Raw genomic sequence first — 25,280 nt, 5'->3', positions numbered from 1 at the left:
TGCCTGTGTCATCTTTCCTCCAACAACCCCTCTTACCAGTTTTCACTCTCATTAACTTCTCCTTCCTCCCATTCCTAGCGTTTTAAAATCCTGCCAGTCTATTTCTTTCCTGGTATCTCTGGGACCTGTTCTTTCCTCCATGCTTCTGTCACTCACCTCCTTTACTAGCCTCATCCTGGCTTCTTGCTGACTGTTGCATGCCTCCTTCCAGGCTGCCTATCACGTGTCCAGAACAGTTTCCTCGAGCATGTTTCTTACATTGTGTTTTTGGCCTGTTAAATAATGTATTAGGTAAATGGTACACGAGAACTTATGACTTTCAACTTTAAGTGCCAGCTCAGCTGTCTGCTTGGTCTTGTTTAGTGGTAAGAGGGTGGGCTTGGGAGTCAATCTGATCTGCCTGCTGACTTGTTCCTTCACCTCTCAATGAGATCAGTGTCTGCATCTGTAAAATGCGAGTGTAACATAGGGTGTTTTGGGAGAGTTAGATGAGATTGTGCATGTAAAACACCAGGTCCATGGTATGTAGCACATGCTCAGAGTGAAGATTCCCTTTCCCTTTCTTCGCTGCCAGACTTCTTTCTCTCCGCCTCTCGAAGGAGGGAAGCCATCCCATTCCCACTTGCTTGCTTGTTTGCTGAAATATTTATTTTCCATTTATTTATTTCTACCTTCGCACGTATCATCACTAACCAGAACTTCCTCCCTTCCTACAGTGGCATCTTTCTGCTAGTTCTTCCATATTTCAACTCAGTTCCAGAAAGTGTATCTTAATTAACCCCAGTCATCTTAACTACTATTTTGCTCTTTATTTCCTTGAATTTAAACAGTGTGTTTTACTACTTAGAATATGCTGTTTTGTCAATATGAGATACGTTTACCATTTCTTAGAATTTTTGGCCTTTTTTGATTTGCAGAATCTGACGTTCCCGCAGAACTCCAGGTGCTGAAAGGACCCCTGCAGCAGCCAACCTTCCCTTTTGCAGTTGCAAACCAGCTGCTGCTGGTTTCTCTGCTGGAACACTTGAGCCATGTGCACGAACCAAACCCGCTTCGTTCAAGACAGGTGTTTAAATGTTAGTAAGAATGAATTACCTTTGCTAAATAAAACTTGCAAAAATTCTATGTTGTTTAACACCGTGGGTCTGAGAAGCAGCTGGTATGTAAAAATTTGAAATAAGCCTTAGTAGTATGTCTTGTGAATTTATTTTATATTTTCCTTTGGGTAATTCTTTATGAATGTCATCTTTGGGGACCCCGTCGAAGATTAATCGCCATAAAATTGTGTATTTAAATAAATAAAAGGTAGTTCTTTTTGATTTATAATGTGATGATTCATGTAATTTTTGAAGATCTGTTACAGTTTGGGTGGTGAGCAGGTGCATGAAAACCCCATGTATTGACTCTGAACTTGTTCTTGACCAGAGTCCTGTAACAGTTGTGATTTGTGTCGTTGAATAGGAAACTGTTTTCCTCTGCACACTGAACACTTCCGATACCAAATGTGTGGGGTTTTCCTCCCACAGCGACCACTTCCCTTGACACCAGCTAGGTGTCTTACAGTTCACTTCTGACACTGTCTCCCTGGAGTTGGTGTCAGATCCGCAGGTTAAGGGCTCAGTCCCACAAGACTGCCCTCATTTCAGATGCCAGTCACAAGTACGAGGTCCCTAGGTTCCCAGGTTACCCACGCTTGTGTTTGATTTGGCCCCAAATTGGGGGTTCCCGTTGCCCTTCCTCAGGTTTGATAATTTGCTGTAACAGCTCACAGGACTCAGGGAGACACTTACTTACGCTTACCAGTTCATTATAATAAAGGATATGATAGAAGATACAGAGGCACACAGGGCAGGGTCCAGAGTGTGCTGGACTCTCTTGTCCCCACAGAGTTCAGGTCCCCACCCTCCTGGCAGGTGGGTGTGTCCACCCGCTCTGTACTTGCGGGACTTTTATGGAGACTTCGTCACATTGTTATGATCGATTATTAATTCAGCCTCCAACCCTTCTCCCCTTCCTGGAGGATGGGGGCTAGAGCTTCTGCTCAAGGCTTGGTCTTTCTGGTGACCAGCCCCCATCCTGCAGTGACCTAGGGGATCCACCACCAGTCACCTCAGTGTACAAAAAGACTCACCACTGGGGATTCCGAGGCTCGGAGAAGCTCTTGTGTCAGGTACTGAGGTCAGAGACCAAATATTAAGACAAAGATGCTCCTAGCACCCCTGTCACTTAGGAAAGTATAAGAGCTTTATAATTGTGGAGCTGTGTGTCAGGAGCCCGAGACAAAGGCAGAAATACAGATTGTGGCATTTCTTGTTTAGCTCATAGCCTGAGCTCTTGAATAGGCCACCGCAGATTCTAAGGGTCTTCTCTACCAGCAGTCTTTCCAAGTCTTATTTGGTGTTAGAAAGCCTTAAATTTATAAATACTTTTACGTGATGTTAGAAGAACGTAATGTTTTTGTTAAAGGCAATTCTTTTGATACAGTTTCATGGGACATGAAAAATGGTAAAAAAATATTATTTGTCCAGTATACACTTATTTTCTTGAATATGTGGTAGGGAGGTGGGTTGTACAGAAGGGGGTGTTCTGTGGGTTCCAAACCTGGGGATTGTTTTATTGGGCTCATTGTACAGAGAAGCAGATTATAATGATTTTAATATAGTAATTTTGCTCCTGATTAAAGCAAATCTGTGAATTGCTGATTTTAAGGTTTTAAAATTCCTCATATACAGCCTTTTTAAAGCCTGAACTTTTAGACAAAGTTTATTATTTTTTAAAGAGAAATGAGACTGTTAATATTATTATTATTATATTTTACTTAATATTTCCCTCTTCCGACCATGAATTGCTGTTTCCTTTCTTCCGTCGTATCATGCTGTTCAAAATAAACAAAGGATATTTAAATGTTTTTGGTGTGGTTTAGTTAGTTAATAATCTAAATGAAGAGTTTCCCACATAGAGTTTTCTCTGTATTGTGTGTATTCCTTGAATGAATAAAAACCAAGCACTTCTGTAGAAACTTTTTTTTCTGAGCAGCCTGGTCTTGTGACTTGAGACTTGACTTCCTTCCTGGTATTTGGTCTGTACACACATCTCATGTGTACTCTTTGTTTGTTGGTTAAGGATACTCTGTAATCAAAAACAATTCATATTCACTTTTGTTGTCAGTTCTAATCACTTGTTTCACTCATGCCTTTTAAATTTTTATTTATTTCTATTTTCTTCCCATCTTTTTTTTCTTTTTTTCTTTTCTTGCCTTTTTTAAAAACAGAGCTTAGTACTTTACTGACTTGACCAAGCACTGTAAACAAATGACTGTAGAATGTAGAGTCAGATAAGAAATAACAGGTGAGCTGCTGATCAATGAATGTAACCAATTGTTCCATCTCTTTTAGAGAATCAGTCACCAAGCTGTAATGTGTACATGAGCATAACTGTTTTCTTATAGAGGTTTTTTCCTTATAGAGGCTATTATTATGACTCTTTATTTTCTGTGTACTCTTGAAAATTGCCATTTTATTCATGGCCTTTCTAGTAATTGTTTTCCATATTTTTTATAGTACTTTGCCAGACCTTTATCAGGATGGGGCTGCTGTCATCCTTCGCCTGCAGTGATGAGTTTAGCTCGCTGAGGCTGCATCACAACAGAGCTGTCACGCACTTGATGAGGTCAGCTAAGGAGAGAGTTCGTCAGGTAGGCATTGAGAAGTGTACTTGGTGTGGGATAAAAACATTCTGATTTCAAGAGAACTGTATTTTAAAGCATGAAATCCTGATTATAGCACAGGTTTACTGTTCACTTTATTCCACAGATACTTACCAAATGGCTGCTATGTGTCGGGCCCTCTTGTAGGAGCTGGGGTCCTGACTGTACACAGAGTGAAAGGCCCTGCCCTCAGGGGGCTTATATTCTGACGAGGGGGCAGTAAACAGTAGAAAAAGAAAAATACCTGGGGTGTTAGATGGTGGTGTGTGTTAAGGAGAAACATAAAGCAGTAATGGGCTTAGAAGAGGGACTGTGTGAACTGCATGTGGCATGGCGGGGAGGCGGGGAGGCAGGGAGGGCCTTGCTGAGACAGGAGTCAGGAGTCAGGAGCTGACCTTGAGGAATGAGCCACTCGGAGGGAAAGCACTCCGGGCAGGGGAGCAGCTGTGCGCCGGTGCATATTCGAGGCTGACAGTGGCCCTGTGGCTGGAGATGGAGTTAGCTAGGGGGGAGAATGGGAGAGGCGGGGCCAAGGGGCAGGTGGAGGTGGGTCTGGGGACTGTTTTAATGTCTTTGGTTTTCACTCAGTACAGTGAGAAGTGCTGCAGGATTCTGAGCACAGGAGTGACAGTCTGACTTTAATGGGCTCTCCCCAGCTGCTGTGTTGAGAGTACAGAGGAGGGGCCAAGGCTAGAAGCAGGGAGACAGTTGCAGTCATACAGGCACGAGGTGCTGGAAGCTTGGAACGGGTAGGAGCAGTGAGACCTGAGCAGTGGTCAGTTGCTGCTTTTATGTGCAGGGGAAGCTGGCGTTGTTTGCCGATGGCGCTCCTCAGTAAACCTCAGCCTTGTCCTTGGGTGGCAAGAATATAGCTTTTCCAGTAGGGATCTTTAGTTAAGAGAGAAATATCTTCATTTGCAGACTCTTAAGTAATATTGAAAAAGCCAGTGGGTGGGTTTTTTTTTTTTTAATATTAGTTTGAGCATTTGGGATTATTAATTTTATTTATTTATTTATTTTATTGGCTGTGTTGGGTCTTTTTTGCTGTGCACGGGCTTTCTTTTTAGTTGTGGTGAGTGGGGGCTACTCTTCGTTGTGGTGCGCAGGCTCCTCTTGTTGTGGAGCACAGGCTCTAGGCGTGTGGGCTTCAGTAGTTGCAGCACATGGGCTCAATAGTTGTGGCTCACGGGCTCTAAAGCACAGGCTCAATGGTTGTGGCGCACGGGCTTAGTTGCTCCGCGGCATGTGGGATCTTCCTGGAGCAGGGATCGAACCCGTGTCCCCTGAATTGGCAGGCGGATTCTCAACCAGTGTGCCACCTAGGAAGCCCGGGATTATTAATATAACCTTGAATTTTGATAGGTTCCTTTTTCCATGAAATTTTCAAAATGCTTTCTAAAAAATAACTTTTTAATTTTAGGGTCCTTGTGAGGATAATTCTCATATCCAGAAAATCAGGTATGTGTTGAACACTTTTCTGACTGTGCAAGGAGTAAACTGATCCAGAAGAAATCAGGATTAAGAAGTAATCTTGAATCAGTCAGAAATTAGTATTGGGGTTAAAAATGATGCAGTTAGGGTAGTTTATGAAAATTAAAAACATTGTAAGATTAAAAATTTTCTAAGATGTGCTAAAAACTTTGTAAGATTTCTCATTCTCTCTTTAACCCACCCCCCCCCCCCCGCCCCCCATTCCATGTGGATTCCATGAGCACGGACATCAGTCCCTGCCAGGGGAGCAGCACTGTATTTCGGCTGTATGTAGGAAGTGCTAGTTTAAAATCTGTAACTGGTCTGAATCATTAAGAAATTTAATGAGCTTAGCTAATTAACTCCTGCCTGTTACTCATCCTTAGGATTTCTGTTAAAGCAATAATAATAAACATTATTAAAACAATTTCTATTTAAAACAATTGATTACTGATAAAATACTTAAATTAATGATCCCCTTGCTATCTCTGTTATGCTGTTGATTTGCTTATTATCAAATGTTTTCTTCATATAGAATGAAAAGTTTCATTTTAGCTCATCTTTTCCAAATTATCACAGTTTAGTGATAAACGAGCTTTGCCAGGTTGGTACTACAGTGAATGTGATCTGTCTTAGAACATCGTGGTTCTCTCATGTTTGGGTATTGATTGACCGATTGTGTTTAACTTTCAGGTCAAGGGAAGTAGCCTTTGAAGCACAGACTTCACGTTACTTGAATGAATTTGAAGAGCTTGCCATCTTAGGAAAAGGTGGATATGGAAGAGTATACAAGGTGGTTTTCCACATATTTGTTTTGACCCACTACTCTAAACAGTGTTTTTGCAGTTGTTTTCATTATTATTATTTAAAGTGCTCAAAGGAAAATTCTAGAAATCATGTATATTTACTTTTTATTTAGTTTTGTCATTTACAGGGACGTGGGCAGGTTTTAATTTTTTCCTATCCACATTGGTGATCTAGGTGGGTTCTGGGAACTTAGAGCTTTTGTTCTGTAGTTAATTTTTATTAAAAGATGTATTACTTGAAAAAGTTGTGATGCTGTGTTTTGCACATAGCCTTTTTGCTCACATTCGCATTCTTCAGACCTAGAGATCCTAGGAGTTGGACTCTCAGTGCAGTTGAATAAGCTTTTAGTCTAGCTAACTACGGCTGACTTCCCTGAACATAGTAGAGAGGATGTGTAAAGCTCAGAGTTCAAACCACTGGACCTCCAGGGAATTCCCCAGGATGTGTGTCTTTAGCTTATCTCTTTGGCTAGTTTGGAGTATCTAAGGTCAGGTTAAAAAAAAACTTTTTTTATTCAGTTGGAATTTAATGGTACAATATACTTTGTCTTTTCCTCTACTTTTTAGGTCAGGAATAAATTAGATGGTCAGTACTATGCAATTAAAAAAATCCTGATTAAGGGTGCAACTAAAACAGATTGTATGAAGGTATGATTTAAAACATTTACTTATATTGAATAATTGAGTATTTAGGTCCTTTTGAAAGAGTGTGTTTGTGTGTATTTGGCAAATACTGGGTGGTATGGACTACAGTTTACTAGGAATGGGTTATAGTAAACATCAAGATTAAATTTTTACTTGACTTAATTTTTTCATAGGCACTTTAGGTTGACCACATTTCAGGGTCATTGCTGGGTAAATTAATTTTTTAAGCAAACCATTCATATACAATACATAACAAGCTTGTTATGAAAAACACATGAGCTAAATTCAGGTACAAGGTCTTCTCCCTGACATGCTGTGTGGTCGTGGGCAAATGACCTAGTTCTCTAAGCGACTTCTGTCTCCTGCCCGTGAAATAGTGGTGACAGGAATGGTTTTATTTACCTTGGAGGTCTGGACTTGCAGGAGTGGAATGAGGGAATGATAATGAGCCGTGAAAAGTGTAAAGTGCTATATGCATGTAAGTTATTTAGTTGCTATAACAATTGCATTTGTCTCTCACAAAAGTATTCCCATTATTTTAACATAGTTTATGTTCCTTGCACAGAGGGAACAAGTAGTATTTGACACCATGAACATTTAACAAATCTGTCAGTAAAAGCCAGCTCTAAGTATGTTTCTTCTTCAGGTACTGCGGGAAGTTAAGGTGCTGGCCGGTCTTCAGCATCCTAATATCGTAGGCTATCATACTGCCTGGATAGAGCATGTTCACGTGGCCCAAAGGCAAGGTGAGTGGTTTTAGAGGATATAGTTGAAGGGTTGGGAAAGCTTCAGCGCACCTGGCCTACATCTGTTTTTGTGCATCCCACAAACTGAGAATGTTTTTTTACATTTTTAAAGAGTTAGAAGGAATCAAAAGAATATTTTGTAAAGATTACATGAAATTGAAATTTCAGTCTCAGTAAGTAAAGTTTATTTAGAACACAGGCTCGTTCATGTGTTGTGTTTGGCTACTTTTGCACTACAGAAGCAGAGTCGATTGGTGGCAGCAGAGTCCCCTAGGGCCCACAAAACCTGAAATACAAGCACTTACTGTCCGGTCCATGAGTCCTTGTATAGCTGAACAGCTCTGTTTTTCTAAAATCTGCCAATCGTTTGAATGAGCTTGGTGAATTTGCATTTTGCCAGAAGGTTGTGACGTTTTTAACTTGTGGTCTCATCTACTATTATTTATGTATTTTAGCTTTGCCTTTAACTATAAACTAGAAAACTGGGCTGCTTGAAGATTTTTTTTTATTTCTGTTCAGGAGATAGAATTTCTATTCAGTTGCCATCTCTGGAAGTGATCTCCAACCAGGAGGACCCCAGGTACGTGGGCTGCTGTGTCCTTTCACACACTAGATGTTCCCTCCTGTCACCTGCATTGGGTCGCCTTTGCCTTTTGCAGCTAGGAGCTCAGGAGTGTTTTAGACTTCCTTTTTGCTTGTTTTCATTACAAAATGTTAAATTATTTTCTTTCTCCTTTTAGGTATTTCCTGTTGGTATTTTAAAGTAAATACCGCTGCTAGACAGTTGGCTGTCTGTTTTGTTGGGAATTTACCAGTGGGACTCACGCAGGCTTGACAGGGCAGTGAAGGTACTCTTGATCTTTTTTAACATGGGTTTTTATCTCTACTGTTTTTTTTTCCTCCAGAGGTCAATATGACGTTAAAAGTGATGAAAGTAACGGCTCATCCATTATCTTCGCTGAATTCACTCCGGAAGAAGAAAAATCCTTGGGAGAATCCGGTGTTGAAAATCCACATAACGGATTGGTGAACTACAGCGCCAATTTAGTCACAAGAGATGCTGGTGCATTTGAATCGTCCCTTGAGTTCCAAGGAAAAGGGGTGGCTGAGGGGTCTTCCAGGTCCATTGTTGGGCATCGGCTGCCACTTCCGCATCATTCAGGCCCGGAAGAGAATTTTGCATCCACTGAGGAGTCTTCTGAAGAAAATGTAAACTTGTTGGGGCAGATGGAGGTAGGTGACATGCCGACTTGCAGATTCCCTGTAATAACGGGGTGGAGGACTGTGATTAGATACAGCCCCTCCTCCTCAGCTGGCTTCCCTCCTCCTTGGCTCCTCCTCCCTGTCTCTGTCCCCGCTCTTCTGCCCTCCTGGCCTGTCCCTTCGCTCGTGTTCCCTCCTGACACGGCCCTTGTATTTGGTCTCCGCGCCCTCCCTCAGTGAGCTCCTCCAGGTCCTCTGCTGATGCCTGGGCGGGCCCGTTCCTCCTCCAGGCATCTCACGTGCAGCCCGGAGTGGGAAGCAGCACGCACGGTCTGTCTCTGAGGTTTGTTAGCATCGTGCTCCAGAAATATGTTTATGCTGAAAGGTTTCCTGTGTTCTGGAACGTGGCCAGGAGACAGTCCTATGGGGGTCACCAGCTCAGCTTTCAGTGTCCTGATTACAGTAATTAGGATCACACTGGCGTGACATATGATATAATATGATGTGATATCACATGTTGGGATCACGAAGCTGTGTGTGTCATCTGTACGCTCACACGTGGGTTAATTCTGCCTGTCCAGGGATATGAGGCTCTGTGCATGTGTTTTTTATCAAACAAAACTGTGAACAGGTTCCTGTGAATATAAAGGAGTTGAGTTTGAGGGACTTCTCATCAGAATCATTTCATTGCTCTAACACATTTGGAAAATCTTCCTGAGTGGGCTACAGTGAGCTTAATTTTTGCTTACTTTTTCCTTGGACAGATTATTAGTTATGTACGCCATGAAGCCAGACATGGTGTGTATACACTCTGGGGTACCATAGAATAGTAGAATACCGTACAGCCAGCCTGATGCTTTACCTTTAGCTTTAAAAGCTGTTTATCTCGAGGGCAGACTAAACAGTTTCGGGCCCACCGCCTTTGTCATGTTTAAGAGCTTCTTCCACTTAATTCCTGCCTAACCCCGGCCGGGCCTGCCTCTGCCCACTGGGGTTGTGTCGCGTTGTGTGAAGTATCGCTTTATCCCTCCGTCTCCTTCACTAGACCTGGGGCTGCTTGGGCAGGCATGTGTCTGTCCTTTCTGCTGCAGCACGTTGCCCGGGCGTGGCCTGGAGTAGGCAGGGCAGTGTTTGTCCACGGGTCGTGCAGATGGCAGTGCAGTGTGTCGCCCCCTAGGTGCAGTACCACCTGATGCTGCACATCCAGATGCAGCTGTGTGAGCTCTCGCTGTGGGACTGGATCGTGGAGCGGAACCAGCGGGGCCGGGAGAGTGTGGACGAATCTGCGTGTGAGTACCTCCTGGCTGTTCCAGGCCTGGGCTGGGAACTGCAGACTGTAAGGTCTGCTGCCTCTGCCTGCACGTGCTTTAGATTGCCAAAAAAATTACATTTTACAAAAATAAATAGGTATTTGGAAGTTAATGATCTCTGTTATAGTTTGTTGATATTTAAGGGTAATATGCTAGAACTTATAATGGTTTTAGATAGAAAAGGTCTTTTAAAAATTTTTTAAGGGAACATGTAAATATTTGTTTTTAAAAAAATACTTTTATTTTGTTATTTATTTTATTTATGGCTGCATTGGGTCTTTGTTGTTGTGCTCGGGCTTTCTCTAGTTGTAGCAAGTGGGGACTGCTCTTTGTTGTAGTGCAGTGTGATGGCTTCTCTTGTTGCAGAGCATGGGCTCTAGGCACACGGGCTTCAGTAGTTGCGGTGTGTGGGCTCTAGAGCGCAGGCTCCCGAGTCCCCTGCGTTGGCAGGCAGATTCGTAACCACTGCACCACCAGGGAAGTCCCTAAGTATTTGTTTTATTTTATTTTTTTAACCTGAAAATGTGATACTTTGGCACTTCCCTGGCAGTCCAGTGGTTAGGACTCCATGCTTCCACTGCAGGGGGCACGGGTGCAGTCCCTGGTCAGGGAACTAAGATCCTGCATGCTGTGAGGTGCAGCCAAGGGGAGAAAAAAAAAAAGACAACTGAAAATGTGATACTTTTACAAAAAGAAACCTTTAAAGAAACACTTATAGAAGAGTATGTGGGGACGTCCCTGGTAAGAATACACCTGCCAATGCGGGGGACACGGGTTGAATCCCTGGTCCCAGAAGATCCCACATGCCTTGGAGCAGCTAAGCCCGTGCACCACAACTACTGAGCCTGCTCTCTAGAGCCTGTGAGCCACAACTGCTGAGCCTACGTGCTGCAACTACTGAAGCCCGTTTTCTGCAAGAAGAGAAGCCACCGCACTGAGAAGCCCAAGGACCGCAACGAAGAGTAGCCCCCTCTCGCTGAAACTAGAGAAAGCTCACATGCAACAACGAAGACCCAACACAGCCTGCCTAAACAAACAAACAAGCAAACAAACAAACAAATAAAAAGAAGGGTATGTGGTCAAACGTTTGTATCCCAGATCCTGGCAGTCATGTAATATCCTTTAGAAATACTGTTAGGTTAATATTGTAAAATATTATAACACTGGATCTCAACTTATGCTGCACATTGAAATCACCTGAGGAACTTTTAAAAAGATGTTGTCAATAGAAAAGAATAATCTTGCAGTGGAAGGAACCTGACACCCCCCAGCAGGTGGTCAAGGTCAGCAGCAACAGTGGTCACGCATGCTGATAGTATGTGCCCTTGATCAGAGGTGAGGAGGTCACGGTATCTCTGTGGTCTGCCTCCCGAAACCCATAACCCCAGTCTAATCATGAGAAAAACACAGAAAAATCCCAATTGAGGGACATTCTACAAAACACCTGATCGGTACTTCTCAAAACTTCTCAAAACTGTCAAGGTCGTCATAAACAAGAAAAGTCTGAAAAACTGTCACAGACCAGAGGACCCTCAGGAGGCATGGCAGCTAAATGTAATGTGGTGTCCTGGATGGAATCCTGGAACAGAAAAAGGACATTAGGTAAAAACTAGGGAAGTCTGAATAGCCTGTGGAATTGTGTCAGGATTGGTGTGTTAATTGTGACGTGTAAGGTGGTATTTATAGGGAAACTGGGTGTGGGGAAAGTGGGAGCTGTCTTCTCAGTTTTCCTGTAAATCTAAGACTGTTTTTAAAAGCGAAATCTTTTTTTTCAAAAAAGGGTGTTGCCTGGGACCACACCAGTAATTTTTATATAATTGGTCTTGGATAGGGCTTGGCCTTTGTTATTTTTTTGTGAAAGTTCTCTTGTTGATTCTAATGCGTGGGCAAAGTTTAAATTCACTGTAGTAGATTATCAAAATAGAGGACGTGAGTGACCTGGTTTTAAGTAAAGACTCACCTAAATACAGATCATTAATCGTTTGCTGTTCACTCCTCATGACCACTATGACCCTTTATTTGGCCTAAGATACAGGTCAGTTGGCCTACTTAGAATCTTAGACTAGTTCCCCATGGAGATGTCTCCCCAGCAGCGTCTCAGTGCCCCTCTATTTACCATGAAATTAGAACATGCCAGGCTTTGCTCCGTTCAGTCATGGCAAGTGGTGCATGCGGTACTTTTAGGGCCCCGTAAAGCTGTATCCTTGGCCTGCTGCATGCATGTCGTAGTGCTACATGCCGTTCTTTGTGGAAGGAGAGTGGTTCATTCCAGCCCTGTGTGCATTTGATCTTGAAGCTTCCATTTGGAAAACGAGTCCTTAACGAAGTGTGGGGTGAGAACTCTAATCTATACCATCCAGTACGATAAATCTGTCAAAACAGTGAAGGCGAGATGTGGATCACACTGCTAGTGAGATACGGATTTCAGTATTTTAATATGAAGAGCTTTGTCTCTGTAGTACTCCAGCCGCGTGTGTCTCACTTTACATCAGTCACATTCTTTATGTGAATCCTTCCCAACGCTCCCACGAGCGACAGACATGGGTTGAAGTCACAGCCCTGGTGCTCACCAGCTAGAGGGTTTGGGGCAGGTCAGTTAACTGCTCCCAGTCTCTATCCCCACCTGTAAAATGTGGATCATCCCCATTTTATGGGGTGGTTGTGAGGATTAAACCAGTTTCTGCAAAGGTTGTAGCACTGAGTGGAAACTGATCTCTAGAGCAGGTCAGTGTGTGATTACCGAATCCTCTTAACAGCTGCCCACCATTTGGCTGTGTTAGGTGAGTTAAAAGGAAAACTGTATTAAAGACAGACCAAAGCAACGTAGTTATTCTGAATAGTTGGGAAAGTCAGAAAGCCCTTCTTGCATTTCTACCTGGACAGGTTGATCACTTCAGTGGGGGGGGGGGGGAGTCATACTAGAGGTGCTTGTAGTGGAACCATTGTTTTTATTTATTTTATTTTTTTATTAATTAATTTATTCTATTGGCTGTGTTGGATCTTTTTTTGCTGTGCGCGGGCTTTCTTTTTAGTTGTGGTGAGTGGGGGCTACTCTTTGTTGCAGTGCGCGGGCTGCTCATTGCCGTGGCTTCTCTTCTTGTGGAGCACGGGCTCTAGGCCCGTGGGCTTCAGTAGTTGCAGCACATGGGCTCAATAGTTGTGGCTCACGGGCTTAGTTGCTCCACGGCATGTGGGATCTTCCTGGAGCAGGGATCGAACCCGTGTCCCCTTCATTGGCAGGCAGATTCTCAACCACTGCGCCACCTAGGAAGCCCTGTTTTTATTTATTTTTATTTTATTTCTTAAAATTTTATTTATTTTTTGGTTGTGTCACAAGGCTTGCAGGATCTTAGTTCCCCAACCAGGGATTGAATCCAGGCTCCAGCAGTGAAAGTGCAGAGTCCTAACCACTGGACCCCCAGGGAATTCCCTGGAACCATTGTTTTTACACACACACACACACACACACACACACACACACACACACACAGAGTTTTCTGTCTTAAGTACTTGAGGTCCCTAAATTATATGCTAGATGGTGTGAAAGGAGGGTGTGAAATAGGTTTGAGCTCTATAACAAAGTCCACTCATTCAGGGAGAAGGGAGCATATAGTGTTTTCTTGCTGGAAGGTAAACAATAGGTTTATGATTTGATTTCATTTGATTTGATTTTTTTAAAATAAATTTATTTATTTATTTATTTATTTTATTGGCTGTTGGGTCTTTTTTGCTGTGCGCGGGCTTTCTTTTTAGTTGCAGTGAATGGGGGCTACTCTTCATTGTGGTGCGCGGGCTCCTCATTTCCGCGGCTTCTCTTGTTGTGGAGCACTGGCTCTAGGTGCGTGGGCTTCAGTAGTTGCAGCACATGGGCTCAATAGTTGTGGCTCACAGGCTCTAAAGCGCAGGCTCAATAGTTGTGGCGCATGGGCTTAGTTGCTCTGCGGCATGTGGGATCTTCCTGGAGCAGGGATCGAACCCGTTTCCCCTGAATTGGCAGGCGGATTCTCAACCACTGCGCCACCTAGGAAGCCCCAGGTTTATGATTTTAAATGACTGAATAGAGAGGAACGATTAAATTTTTATTATGTTACTCAACTTACTTGGCTGGAAGACTCCAGGGTTTTTTCTTCATCAATTTTTGTTCTGGTCTTACAAAATCTCTCCAACCTCTAAATTTCCACATTATGTCGTGATATTAATAGGTTAATTAATTCATTTACCTTTTCCCCCATATACTTCATTTGTCCATTTCTGGAAAGTGTGGCTCTTCAAATCTTCCATATGATGGAAGCTCACCCCTTGGGCTAACATAATTTATCTTTTTTCTTATTCTATTATTTGTAATAATGTGTTTAATCCACAGCAGGCCAGGGCACTAGATTTAATAGCATTAAACCCCAGGATGTCAGGGGTTGAAGCGGACTGAAATGTAGTTTAATCTAGCCACCAGATGCCTGAGAATTGCTTACAGAGCAGTTAATATAGGGGCTCTGAGTGACATGAGAGGTCCTCTCTTTCTGGTGACAGGAAGTCCACCGACTGTTGGGAGCTAGTTTGCGATGGCTTCTTTGTTTGCTGATTTCTAGGTCTGAAACCATTTTGGAGTTTTGACTGTGTTGCAAATCTAAATGTTGTGTAGGTGTCAGATATTAATGTATTTATAACTACATTCATTACATTTTGATGTTACTGTAATCAGTGAAAAACTATTAGAGAAATAAAACTTTTTTTTTTAACTTCAAGGTCCTTATGTTATGGCCAGTGTTGCAACAAAAATTTTTCAAGAATTGGTGGAAGGTGTATTTTACATACATAACATGGGAATTGTGCACAGAGATCTAAAGGTAAGTGGGGGAGATTAAATCATTGACAGCTGTTAACAGGGACAACTTGGGTATTGGTTTATTGGATTAAAAGAGATTATGTACCCTAGTTCATTTACCTCGGAGGTTATCATTACCTTTATATGGTATAAATCATCATTCCATAGGTCTAGAATGTGAAAACTTTATTTTTTAAATTTTATTTATTGGCTACATTGGGTCTTCATTGCTGTGTGCGGGCTTTCTGTAGTTGTAGAGAGCAGGGGGCTACTCTTCATTGCAGTGCACAGGCTTCTTGTTGCGGAGCATGGGCTCTAGGTGCACGGGCTTCAGTAGTTGTGGCACGTGGGCTCAGAAGTTGTGGCTTGCAGGGTCTAGAGCACAACTCAGGAGTTGTGGTGCACGGGCTCAGTTGCTTCACGGCATGTGGGATCTTCCCGGAGCAGGGATCGAACCCATGTCCCCTGCATTGGCAGGCGGATTCTTAACCACTGCGCCACCAGGGAAGCTCAGAATGTGAAAACTTTAGATGGAATTTAAAAGGAGTACTCTTTGGGCATTTGAAAATTCTAGCTGTTTTCAGGTACTAAGTGTGCTCTAGTACTAATATAACTGATGATGCTAAACGTATTTCATGCTGACAAAAATACTCTTATTATTTCTGCCTTAGAGGTAAAAATCTGTTTCTATAATTATCCCCCTTAAAAGAAATTTAACGGGAAATTTTTTTCTGCTGTTTTAAAAATCTATAATGACTATTCCAATTTTTTTTTTTTTTGGCACACAGGCTTAGTTGCTCTGTGGCATGTGGGATCTTCCTGGAACAGGGATCAAACCCGTGTCCCCTGCATTGGCAGGTGGGTTCTCAACCACTGCGCCACCTAGGAAGCCCACTATTCCAATTTTTATAGAAGACTGTCAAGAAAGAGAGAAAATAGGGAATTCCCTGGTGGTCCAGTGATTAGGACTCCAAGCTTTCACTGCCAACCAAGTTCAATCACTGGTGAGGAACTAAGACCTCAAAGCTGTGCGGCTCAGCCAAAAAAAACCAAAAAAGCAAAACAAAAACAAAAACACAGAGAGAAAACATTTACTTCTTTGGCTGAGAGTTTTAAACTAATTTACTTACTTTGGGGGCAAAAGTTAAATCATGAAAAATGCATTTAAAAGACTATTTAGGAAGAAAAAGTTAATGTACAAATCATTTTATTTTCTGAAAAAGGTTTAAGAAACAGTAGCTTGTACATTTGGGATGTATATAGGGGACGGGTTAAGTATATTCTGGGTACACGACTAGCCAGAACATGCGATGTGAGTTACTGAAGTTCTGTGGCCCTGTGCAACTTGGAGATCTCATTTCAGGAGGTGAGCTAAGTCAGTAACTGTATACAGAATTCCAGATCTTCCCCGGGAGAAGTCGTTTCAAGTGCTGTTTGTGTTTCTCCCCGTAAATGTTTCTGACATTTCTTTTACAGATATCCTCTAGGGTTAAGGGTTTTTGAGATAACTTTACTAGGGTTTCCCTTAGGAGGTGGAATTCCGGGAGCATAATCCCTGCAGGTAGCACCCCTTGGTTATTGGTCAGTCTCAAAGGATAAGAGCGGCGAAGCAGCCTGGCGAGAAGCGCTGTGTCTCTTAGGTTGGAACTGCGCTGAAGGTACATGTATATGGGAGATTCCCCATTTCTTGTTAATACGTTAACACTGGCTTCGAATTCGAGCAGGAGATCGATTATTGCCTCTCTGCCTCCAAAACACGCCTCGTGGATCGCGGCTTGACCCTCGTGGTCCCGGGCATCTACCTGGGCTCCGTGGACGAGCAGCAGGCGGATGCAGCCCAGGCCCGCGGCCAGCAGCCGGCCGGCCTTGCTCGACGCGGTGCACACCGCCAGCTTCAGGGCCGTGTTGCCCGTGGAGGAGACGGCGCAGTTGACATTCGCCCCACAGGCAATGAGCGTTTCCATCATGTCCTTATTCAGTGTGTCTGCAGCCATGTGCAGGGGTGTCATGCTGGACGCGTTCGTGGCATTGACCTGGGCACCGTTCTGGGCCAGGATGGGCAGGACTAGGTGGGTCCCATAGGTGATGGCCAGGTGGAGTGGGGAGTGCCTGTGGCTGTTGTCCACGCGCGCGTTCACCTGGGCCCCGTGTTCGCACAGGATGCGGAGACAGAGGACGGCGTTGCTCTGGATGTCTGTCAGGATCCTTTGGATTCTGTTCCCTGGCTTTGTCCACGTGGCAGAGGTGATGGGCCAGTGCAGGAGCATCAGGTGCAGTGTGGTGAGGCCTCTCGTGTCCCTGGAACAGGCATTGATGGTAGATTACACCCAGTTCACAGTGGGAATGGCTCGACGCGGAGAGCTACTGCTTAAGAAGGCAACGTTTCCTTACGATAATCCCCTGTAAATGCTCTAAAGAAGTGTTTGAGAACCTGCACTGCTCTTTAGTCTTTTGGGGGGTGTTGCAGCGTCTTGGGGGGACAGGTGGTGTGCATCATAGCACGGAGGGCCCAGCTTCCTGTGACAGCTTGTGTCAACTTTGTTACTCCTGCTGGGACCGTGGCCTCTTCCAGGCTGCATCTTAGTGATCGCTGTGTCCCAGACCCTCACACAGGAGGCTGTGCTGTTAGCAGCTATTCAGTAAAATTGTGCGGACTTGAGTGTGATCTGGGATTCCCACAGAACTGAGTGCAGAGGGCCAGAATGCCCGCTTCCTCAGCCTCTGGTGGCCCCGCACCTGCTCCTCTACCTGACGTTTTCACTCATGTGTGGATGACAGGGGCTGCCTCTGCTCCTGCCTGGGCGGAGTGAGGGTTTGACAACTCAGCCCTCAGCTCCTTTACTGAAATCCCTCAGCATTGCCCCCAAGATTCCTTGATTACGGCAGAGAAAAGGGAAGGTCTGTTATGAGCTCCAATGAAATTAGAAGACGATTTTCTGTCCCTGTGTTGATTTAGTGTAAGCCCTGCGCCAAAGATGTCCCCTACCTTGCCGAGCTTACAGTCAAAGTGGAAGCATTGAACCAAAAGAGCCAAGTACTCAGTGGCAGTGCGCAAAGTTCTCGAGAGGTCTGCTGGCCTCACCCAGGGCGAGAAGGGGTGGGAAAGGGAGTACGGAGGAATCCTGGGGGCGGAGGGTGATGGTCCAGTCCTGGGAGGTCTGTGAGAAGACCTGCAGAGCTGGGGTGGGGCTTGGAGTGGGGATGGTGGTGAGAGTGTGACGGGTTGGGGCACCCTTCTGGAGTGTGGTGAGGGTTTGGGGCTTGACTTTCTTTCACACCGTGTGCTTCTTCTTGCACTCAGGTGGTGTTTAGTGGGCACTTAGGAAATGTCAGCATCGGTTTAGGTGGTGAAGATACACTGGGAAGCAAGATGAACTTCGTTCCCGGAAAATCCCTTTCCTGTTTCCACTTTCTTACTTTTCATGGTCTAGCTTACGTTGTGAAACCCTTGAGGGCTGTGACCAGGACTTAAGTTTCCACAACACCATTGCTGAGCCTTCGTACTCATAATGCTCTAGGGGGGCTGACTGATTTATGTTCCTGCATGATTTCCGGTTTTTCAGAGGATCTCATCTAGTCAGTCAGGAAATTGGCTTATTCCGAACGTGGTGACCTGTAGCCCATCAGCTGTGGAGAGTGGCTGAGTCCCAGCATGGCTGGGAAAGGAACATGGGGATCGTGTGTGTCCTCATTTAGAAACGGTCTCCTGTTGACTTAACTTACCTTACTTCTGGGTTTGCGCCATGTTCTAACAAACAAAGCAAACTCTGTGCCTTGTGGTGTTCAGCGGCCAGGTGGATGGGGATGATGGACTGCGTCTGCTTTGGGGGGAAAAATCAAAACATGTTACAAGTAGCCCAGTGTAGTTAGAAATAATAGTGTTAGCTTGCTCTTGCAAGGGAAATAACTATAGTGTCTCACCGGTTCAGTATTTTTCTGGTATGTGCATTGAAATTTTCCTTTTGCCGTTTTAAATGACCCCAAACCAGTCAATTTTATATTATAAAAATCCATATTTTACATAAATGCAGATTTACCAAGGCAGCAGATATAATTTACTTAAAGCTTGGGAAGTTGATTCTTGTGAAGCGCTCATTATGTAAAACTAATGGTAATTTCTATCAAGTCCCTGAGTCCTTAAATTAACCCAGAGGGTCAGGTCATTGACAAGTAGGTTTTGTAATTTTTTAACCAAAGTCATAGTATCAGTAGTAAAACCTGCATTTTCAGGGTTTCAGAGTTAATGCTGCTTATGTTCTGTCTGTGATTAGCAGAGCTGTTTGAGTTCTTAAAATATATATATACATTTGTATTTTATATATGTATATATATGTAGTGGCTTTTACAGCTTGACTGCAAGATAAGGGCAGAGGGTGGCTTTTTGAAAAAAAATTTGTTATAAAGGTCATAATCATTGCATAAAAATTCAGGAAATGAAAACGTGTATGTGAAAAAGGGAGAAATAATTCCAGCACACAGGCGTAATCAGCGTTGGCATATTTGAGAGGATGACATTAATGTTATTCCAGCCAAGTGAGCCCCAGTCTCTGCTCATTCAGTTCCTGGGTGATCCCTGGAAGGGGGCGTCGCAGACTCAGCAGGACATGGCTCTGCATGCTCGGGGTGGATGTCCAGCCTCGGGCACAGTGAGGGCAGCCAGGAGGTGTAGTGAGTCCTCAGGAACCAGGTGGCGTTCCTTCAGGAGCATCACGTCTTTTTCCTAGAAGTGACCGAGCAGAGAAAGAGGGTACCTGGTTCAGGAGTAATCTGTAGCTGGTGGAGGTGGCCCGGATGGTCATGGGCTGGTTGACGGGGTGGCTTCTGAGCAGAGCCTGGAGTGCGGCGCAGTCCTCCCTCATGATGGCTTCGTAGAGTCTGGTGTGAAGCGCTGCCACCACCGCGCCCTCTTCCTGGGCCTTGTCGGCCACCGGCGCCCTGCCACCTCGCTTGGTTATGTTTCCCATGAGTACAGCTTCCCGTGGGGACTTAGGGTTCAGGGCAAATGTGTTGCAGAGTTGCTCAGTCTCAGTCTCTTTGTGATGCTTTCTGTTCAGTTCTAGAACTGTGGAGAATCGTATCCGTGAACACGACGCGTTTTTATATCAGAGCCAGGCTTTTCACGTGTTCCCGTGTCTGTGGTGCCAACCAGGAGCACAGGTTCCAGGACTTGCCACTCATCACAGAAACGTGTCCAGATTAGCATGTCGCACACAAGCTGGTTTCTGTTTTCTCTTCCTGTTAAGCTGCAGCTTAAAACCTGACAAAGTGGAAACGGGAATTTATACATTCAGATAAAACATTTAAATTATTACATTTAACTTAAGAAAACCTAACTTTTAACTTAAACATTTCTGAGTGTTTAGTGGAATTTCCCCCACCTCCAACAGAGATGCGTTTTTCCACTGGTCTAGGAATAGTTCCATTGGGAGATGTGTTGGATTTGCAGTGGTTGCTTCAGTAGAGTGAAATGTGTACCTTTAGAGTGTGACCTGGTCGTTCCCAACCCTGGCTGACATGTAACAGTCATCTGGGAGCTTTAAAAAAATAACAGTTTTTTTCATTAAAAAAAAATCTTTGAGTTAAGAGTTTTTAAAGCTTCTCGGTGATTCTGAGGTCCCATCAGGGCTGAGATGCACTTGTGTGCAAGCACCCTCTACGTTAGTGGGATAAGCCGGGGACTTTAAGTAATGTCGATGCCTGTGTCCACCCCCAGGAATTCTGATTTAATTGGTCTGGGGAGTGGCTTGGAGTCTGAGATTTGTGTGAAGTTCCTCTGGTGATGCTGATGTGTGGTCGAGTTTGAGAACACGGCTCTTCCTTTCAGTTCGCAAGGGGCTGCTGGCTCCCGGGTTGAAAACTCTCGACATCCACACGTTGCCACTGTTCATTCTAGAACACCCAGGAGTTGACCTGTTCTGTTTGTTTACAGCCCAGAAATATTTTCCTTCATGGCCCCGATCAGCAAGTGAAAATAGGAGACTTTGGCCTGGCCTGTGCCGACATCATACAGAAGAACACAGGCTGGACCGGCGGGAGTGGGAAGAGTAAGTTTATTTTGGTGGTTGTTTTTGATGCTTTGTTTTTGCATTAAAAAAGAGAGAGAGAGACATGGTTGATCACTAAGTATTTAAAGAGAATCATGAAGACTTAATAATAGCAAAGGTGAGATTTTTTGAAAAAGCAGCATTGTTCCCTTGGGAGCTGCATCGCCAGGGCTCTTTCTGTGGACAGTGCTAACCCGGCTGTGCTTTCCACATTACAGGGACGCCAACGCACACCTCCAGAGTGGGCACTTGCCTGTACGCGTCCCCCGAACAGCTGGAGGGGTCCGAGTATGACGCCAAGGTAGCATTTGTTCCCTTTACCCTTTCAGTGGACTTACCTGCAGTCATGAGTTACAGAAAGTACAGGAAATGCAGTGGAAGTCTGGCGTCGAAGTGATTTGGAAATAGCGGAGTGTACTAGGTTGTCTCTTGTATCAAACTACCACAGTGGGAAGCCTCATGTTTCAACTGAATCTGACGTTTTTAGGCCCCTGTACTATTTCCAAATCTGTGGGTGTCACAAATACTTTTTGAAGTGAGCTTTCCCTTTAAGATACCACCTTCCCCTCAGGGAGCCAGGTTCCCAGAAGCCTGTTCTCAGCCATTCCCCCTGCTTTCAAGCTTGAGTAAATCAGTGCCCGCAAGCGTGACACTGGCTTCCCTCTGAGGTGGAATGGAGATGCCGCAGAGTTTATAGCAGCCAGTTCCTTGAAGGAACGTTCAGAAGTCTTTTCTCAAAGTAACAGCCTAGAAGATTTTCTTCCTTTTGATGAATCAGCAGCTTCCTAGTGATTGCAAAAGAGCTGCCAGAAACTGTGGCGGCTCCTAAAATCCCATGTCGTAAAGACCTTCCTGAAAGACTGTTTTTAGGAAAAGTAATAGATTTTAGGTAAGTTTGCTAAACTTTACCAACAACGCTCAACTCTGAGCAGAGGCAGAGGTGGGACGGGGTGGGCTGCAGGGATCCTCCGTGACCCCCGGAGCTGCAGCCTGTGTGGCTCACGTGTCCCTCAGGCTCGGTCGTGAGGTGGCGACTGCTGTGGGGGTGGGCGGTCACCCCTGCCCCTCGCCTGGCCGTTAGCCCTTTGTGCCCTTTGATGCCCCTTTTTGGTGTTCGAGCTGGGGTTGCGAGAATACAGTCACCTGTCAGTCAGGGTAGTAGATCCCGCTGGCAGACACCTGCCTCTGTGAGGGACGAGCCCGCCGCCGTGTTCCCTCTGCCGTAGGGACTGGCAGTCGTCCTTGCGTGGAAATCCTCTCGCTTTAGAGAGGAAGGTGGGCGGGGAATGGACATGTTACTCTGTGTATTTCACCACTCATTGACCGTTTCCCCCCTTTCCAGTCAGATATGTATAGCTTGGGTGTGATCCTGCTGGAGCTCTTTCAGCCATTTGGGACAGAAATGGAGCGCGCGCACGTGTTAACAGGTTTAAGAACTGGACAGATCCCTGAGTCCCTCAGTAAAAGGTGTCCCATCCAAGCCAAGTACATCCAGCACTTAACTAGAGAGAACTCATCCCAGAGGCCATCTGCTGTTCAGCTGCTGCAGAGCGAACTCTTCCAAAATTCTGGAAATGTATGTACAATTTTTTTAAAAATTAATTATTTTTTTTGGTAGCGTTGGGCCTTCATTGCTGTGCATGGGCTTTCTCTAGTTGTGGCGAGCAGGGGCTACTTTGGGTTGCGGTGCGTGGGCTTCTCAATGCAGTGGCTTCTTGTTGCAGAGCATGGGATCTAGGTGCGTGGAGCTTAGTAGTTGTGGCTTGCGGGCTCTAGAGCACAGGCTCAGTAGTTGTGGCACATGGGCTTGGTTGCTCTGCGGCATGTGGGATCTTCCTGGACCAGGGATTGAACCCGTGTCCCCTGCATTGGCAGGTGAATTCTTAACTGCTGCGCCACTGGGGAAGTCCTATTCGATTTTTTTAAAATCCTGGGGAAAATGTGAAGCTTAAAATGGAAGAATCCCATTTCATGAAAAGCAGTTGAGCTAAGAATTAGGTTTATGGAAACAAAATATTCCAGCCCATTCTCAGAGTTCCCAGGGGCACACTCATCAGGTAAGCTATGTGACCACTGCCAACCGTCTACTCTGGAAATGGTCACATGGGCTCCAGTTTCTGGCCTCATCTTGCTAAGTCAAAAGGTTTTAGTTTTCCTTTCCAACTATGGTATATGGCTTTTTATGAATTATTATAAAGTACCTACTAGAAGAAAGGCACACACACCAAAAGGATACAGGACAGCAGTGATCCCAGGGGAGCTGGAGCATCTGTGGCCAAGACCACCTTAACCCACCTAAGATCTCAGCATTTGAGTGTGTGAGTCTCGTTTTCTGTCCTTGAGGTGATGGTGTCCCAGGCAGCCCACCCCCCTTCCTCTTTCCCAACATGTTGTTTCAGTGCCAGGTATAAAGACACTTTCTGAGACTTAAAAAGGCTTGATTCAAAGATAAATTCACAAGTTCTCTAGTGCTTTGCTACTCCGCGTGGGCCCTCAGACCAGCAGCTTCGGCCTTACCTGAGAGCTCGTTGGAAATACCGGCTCCGGGTCTCCACCCCAAACCTGCATCATAACAAGGTCTCCAAGCGATTGACACACAGCGTGTGAGCAGCGTGTGCGAGTTGCTGGCTCCAGAGTGCCGCCTCCAGAGCAGCAGCATAAAAGCACCGCGGACCTGATAGAATTCTCAGACCCTCCTCCCCCACCGACCTATTCCAAGAGAAATCTGGGGGCGAAGGGGCTGCTGCCTGTGCTTTCACAAACCCTCAACATGGTTCTGACGCACACGAGTTGGGGAGCCACTTGCAACTGGTTAGTTGATTTGTTTTCTGTTTAAGGCTTATTGGTTTTCAGGTCAAACAGTGAATTTTACTAGACTGAATGGTAAACAGGTAGGTGTAGTGCTTTTCTCTGAGTCTCTGAAAACAGCAGATGTAGTTGTTAAATTGATCTCCTTGTATGGAGAGAGTTTTCTAACTCTCCGTGAAGACCGTGAGTAGAGACCATGGTTACGTGGTATTAATCGTAAGGATTTCTCCTTCTTGTAGAATTGTTCATAAAATAACCTATGCATACCTGTACAGATAAATTTGCATAGACAGGTGGCCCTCGCTTTGCACGGTGTGTAGTGCAGGACTGCGAAAATGACCACGCAGAGCTCACAGCATACAAAAGAGCTTAATCATCGATGGGAAAAGTTACAGTTGTTCCACGACCTCTAAAAATGTTTGTCAAAACATTAAAACTCTCTTATTATCAGTTACAGATGTATGCGGAAATGAAAAAAATTATAACTATAATTAAGAATTAAAGTGTTTCAAGAGTAATCTGAACAGTGCCCGCCTTCATCTCATCCTGTAACTTAGGCTATGGAGTGAGCATCTTTTCTGTGTCTTAGTGACTTGTCATACTCCTTGCTAAGTTTGGATCAGTTTCTGGCATTTTATCTTTGGCACTTTCGATGTTGTGATCTGTGTCCAAGAGGTCTTTTAATGTGAAGTTATCTTTGGGACATCTTCATCCTTTTCCTGTTTACGTTGATAAGCTGTCTTCACTCAGTGTGTCTGATCAGCTGTTTCGTCTGTAACACCGTGTTTGATTTTCCCTTCTAGCAATCTCACTTTTCATTACTTTGCTGCACTTTCATCTTTGTCGGCTAGTTCCCTCTTTCAAAAACATCACGTGGGTTTATTGCTGGGAGACAGGAGACAGCACACACATTGTGTGAACCAACTAACAGGTGCACAGTGACCACCCACCAGAGCCTTCAAAGGGAGTGATGATTGTCCATGATTGTGACGTGCGTTGTGGGCACGTAGCGTCTTGTGGACTGAAGTGCTCAGGCAACTCAAGTCGCTATACTTGGTAACTGACACTCGGCCAGTGTTGCTGGGTGACGCGTAATAAGCCGTGAGAACTGGAATCCACACATACAGGAACTGTGCAGAGAGAGGCAGCCCTGTATATTTAAAGGTAAAGGAAGAAGCCATTGTAATGGAGCTTAAAATTTTCTCTTTACAGGTTAATCTCACCCTACAAATGAAGATAGTAGAGCAAGAAAAAGAAATTGAAGAATTAAAGAAGCAGCTAAGCCTCCTCTCTCAGGACAGAGGGGTTAAGGGTGACAGAGGGGTTAAAGATGGGGTCGTACCCGTCTAGCCTCAATAGGCTCTGTAAATATGAAAGTGGACTTTTTAACTCTTTAAGCTAAATAGTCAACTGGAATGTAAATTTTCAATCCTTATTAGGGTATAGCTGGTATAACTCTAATTGTATCTAGTAAGCCTGCATGAGACTTATTAAAGTGAGGTTGTGAAAGTACCTTAAGGCTGGGATTTTGAACTTAAGACTGCTTGAAATGAAACCTGTTCTGTTCTTGCCCTTCTCTTACCCCACGTGCTCCTTTTCCTTTAATATTACCATCCCTGCAGTCTCTGAAAGTGAAAATGTAGGCCTCATCCTCAGCTCTTCTTTCTCTTGCGCTCTGCCTGTCAACCAAGTCCTTCTCTAGAAGGTTCTGCGGCAGAGA

General features: G+C 44.6%; 2 protein-coding genes across 4 annotated transcripts in view; one reads left to right on the top strand and one right to left on the bottom strand.

Moving 5' to 3' along the window:
• The window catches only part of EIF2AK1 (eukaryotic translation initiation factor 2 alpha kinase 1), a 31,329-nt gene extending 6,257 nt beyond the window's left edge, over positions 1 to 25,072 (top strand). Inside the window, exons 2-16 of one of the 3 annotated variants that reach the window (XM_057695651.1) lie at positions 918 to 1,076; positions 3,561 to 3,694; positions 5,127 to 5,164; positions 5,870 to 5,969; positions 6,550 to 6,630; positions 7,274 to 7,373; positions 7,893 to 7,953; positions 8,279 to 8,606; positions 9,754 to 9,865; positions 11,369 to 11,488; positions 14,630 to 14,730; positions 20,638 to 20,752; positions 20,971 to 21,053; positions 22,095 to 22,328; positions 24,773 to 25,072. In XM_057695651.1, the coding sequence (XP_057551634.1) occupies positions 918 to 1,076; positions 3,561 to 3,694; positions 5,127 to 5,164; positions 5,870 to 5,969; positions 6,550 to 6,630; positions 7,274 to 7,373; positions 7,893 to 7,953; positions 8,279 to 8,606; positions 9,754 to 9,865; positions 11,369 to 11,488; positions 14,630 to 14,730; positions 20,638 to 20,752; positions 20,971 to 21,053; positions 22,095 to 22,328; positions 24,773 to 24,910 (1,904 nt within the window). In that variant the 3' untranslated portion in view covers positions 24,911 to 25,072. Of the gene's footprint in view, positions 1 to 917; positions 1,077 to 3,560; positions 3,695 to 5,126; positions 5,165 to 5,869; positions 5,970 to 6,549; positions 6,631 to 7,273; positions 7,374 to 7,892; positions 7,954 to 8,278; positions 8,607 to 9,753; positions 9,866 to 11,368; positions 11,489 to 14,629; positions 14,731 to 20,637; positions 20,753 to 20,970; positions 21,054 to 22,094; positions 22,329 to 24,363; positions 24,552 to 24,772 lie in introns of those variants that run through there. The other 2 variants (XM_057695652.1, XM_057695653.1) reach the window with 2 other exon arrangements.
• ANKRD61 (ankyrin repeat domain 61) lies at positions 16,063 to 19,672 on the bottom strand. The gene is given in 4 exon segments (XM_057748040.1): positions 16,063 to 16,087; positions 16,089 to 17,006; positions 18,432 to 18,529; positions 19,460 to 19,672. Coding segments are annotated over 4 exon segments (1,254 nt in total).
• Positions 25,073 to 25,280: the final 208 nt, after the last annotated feature.

The sequence above is a fragment of the Hippopotamus amphibius genome, chromosome 9, assembly GCF_030028045.1.
Source record: "Hippopotamus amphibius kiboko isolate mHipAmp2 chromosome 9, mHipAmp2.hap2, whole genome shotgun sequence".
NCBI classification, from domain to species: domain Eukaryota; kingdom Metazoa; phylum Chordata; class Mammalia; order Artiodactyla; family Hippopotamidae; genus Hippopotamus; species Hippopotamus amphibius.
The sequence above is the reverse complement of the archived record's forward strand: the minus strand, read 5'-3'. Positions and strand labels throughout refer to the sequence as shown.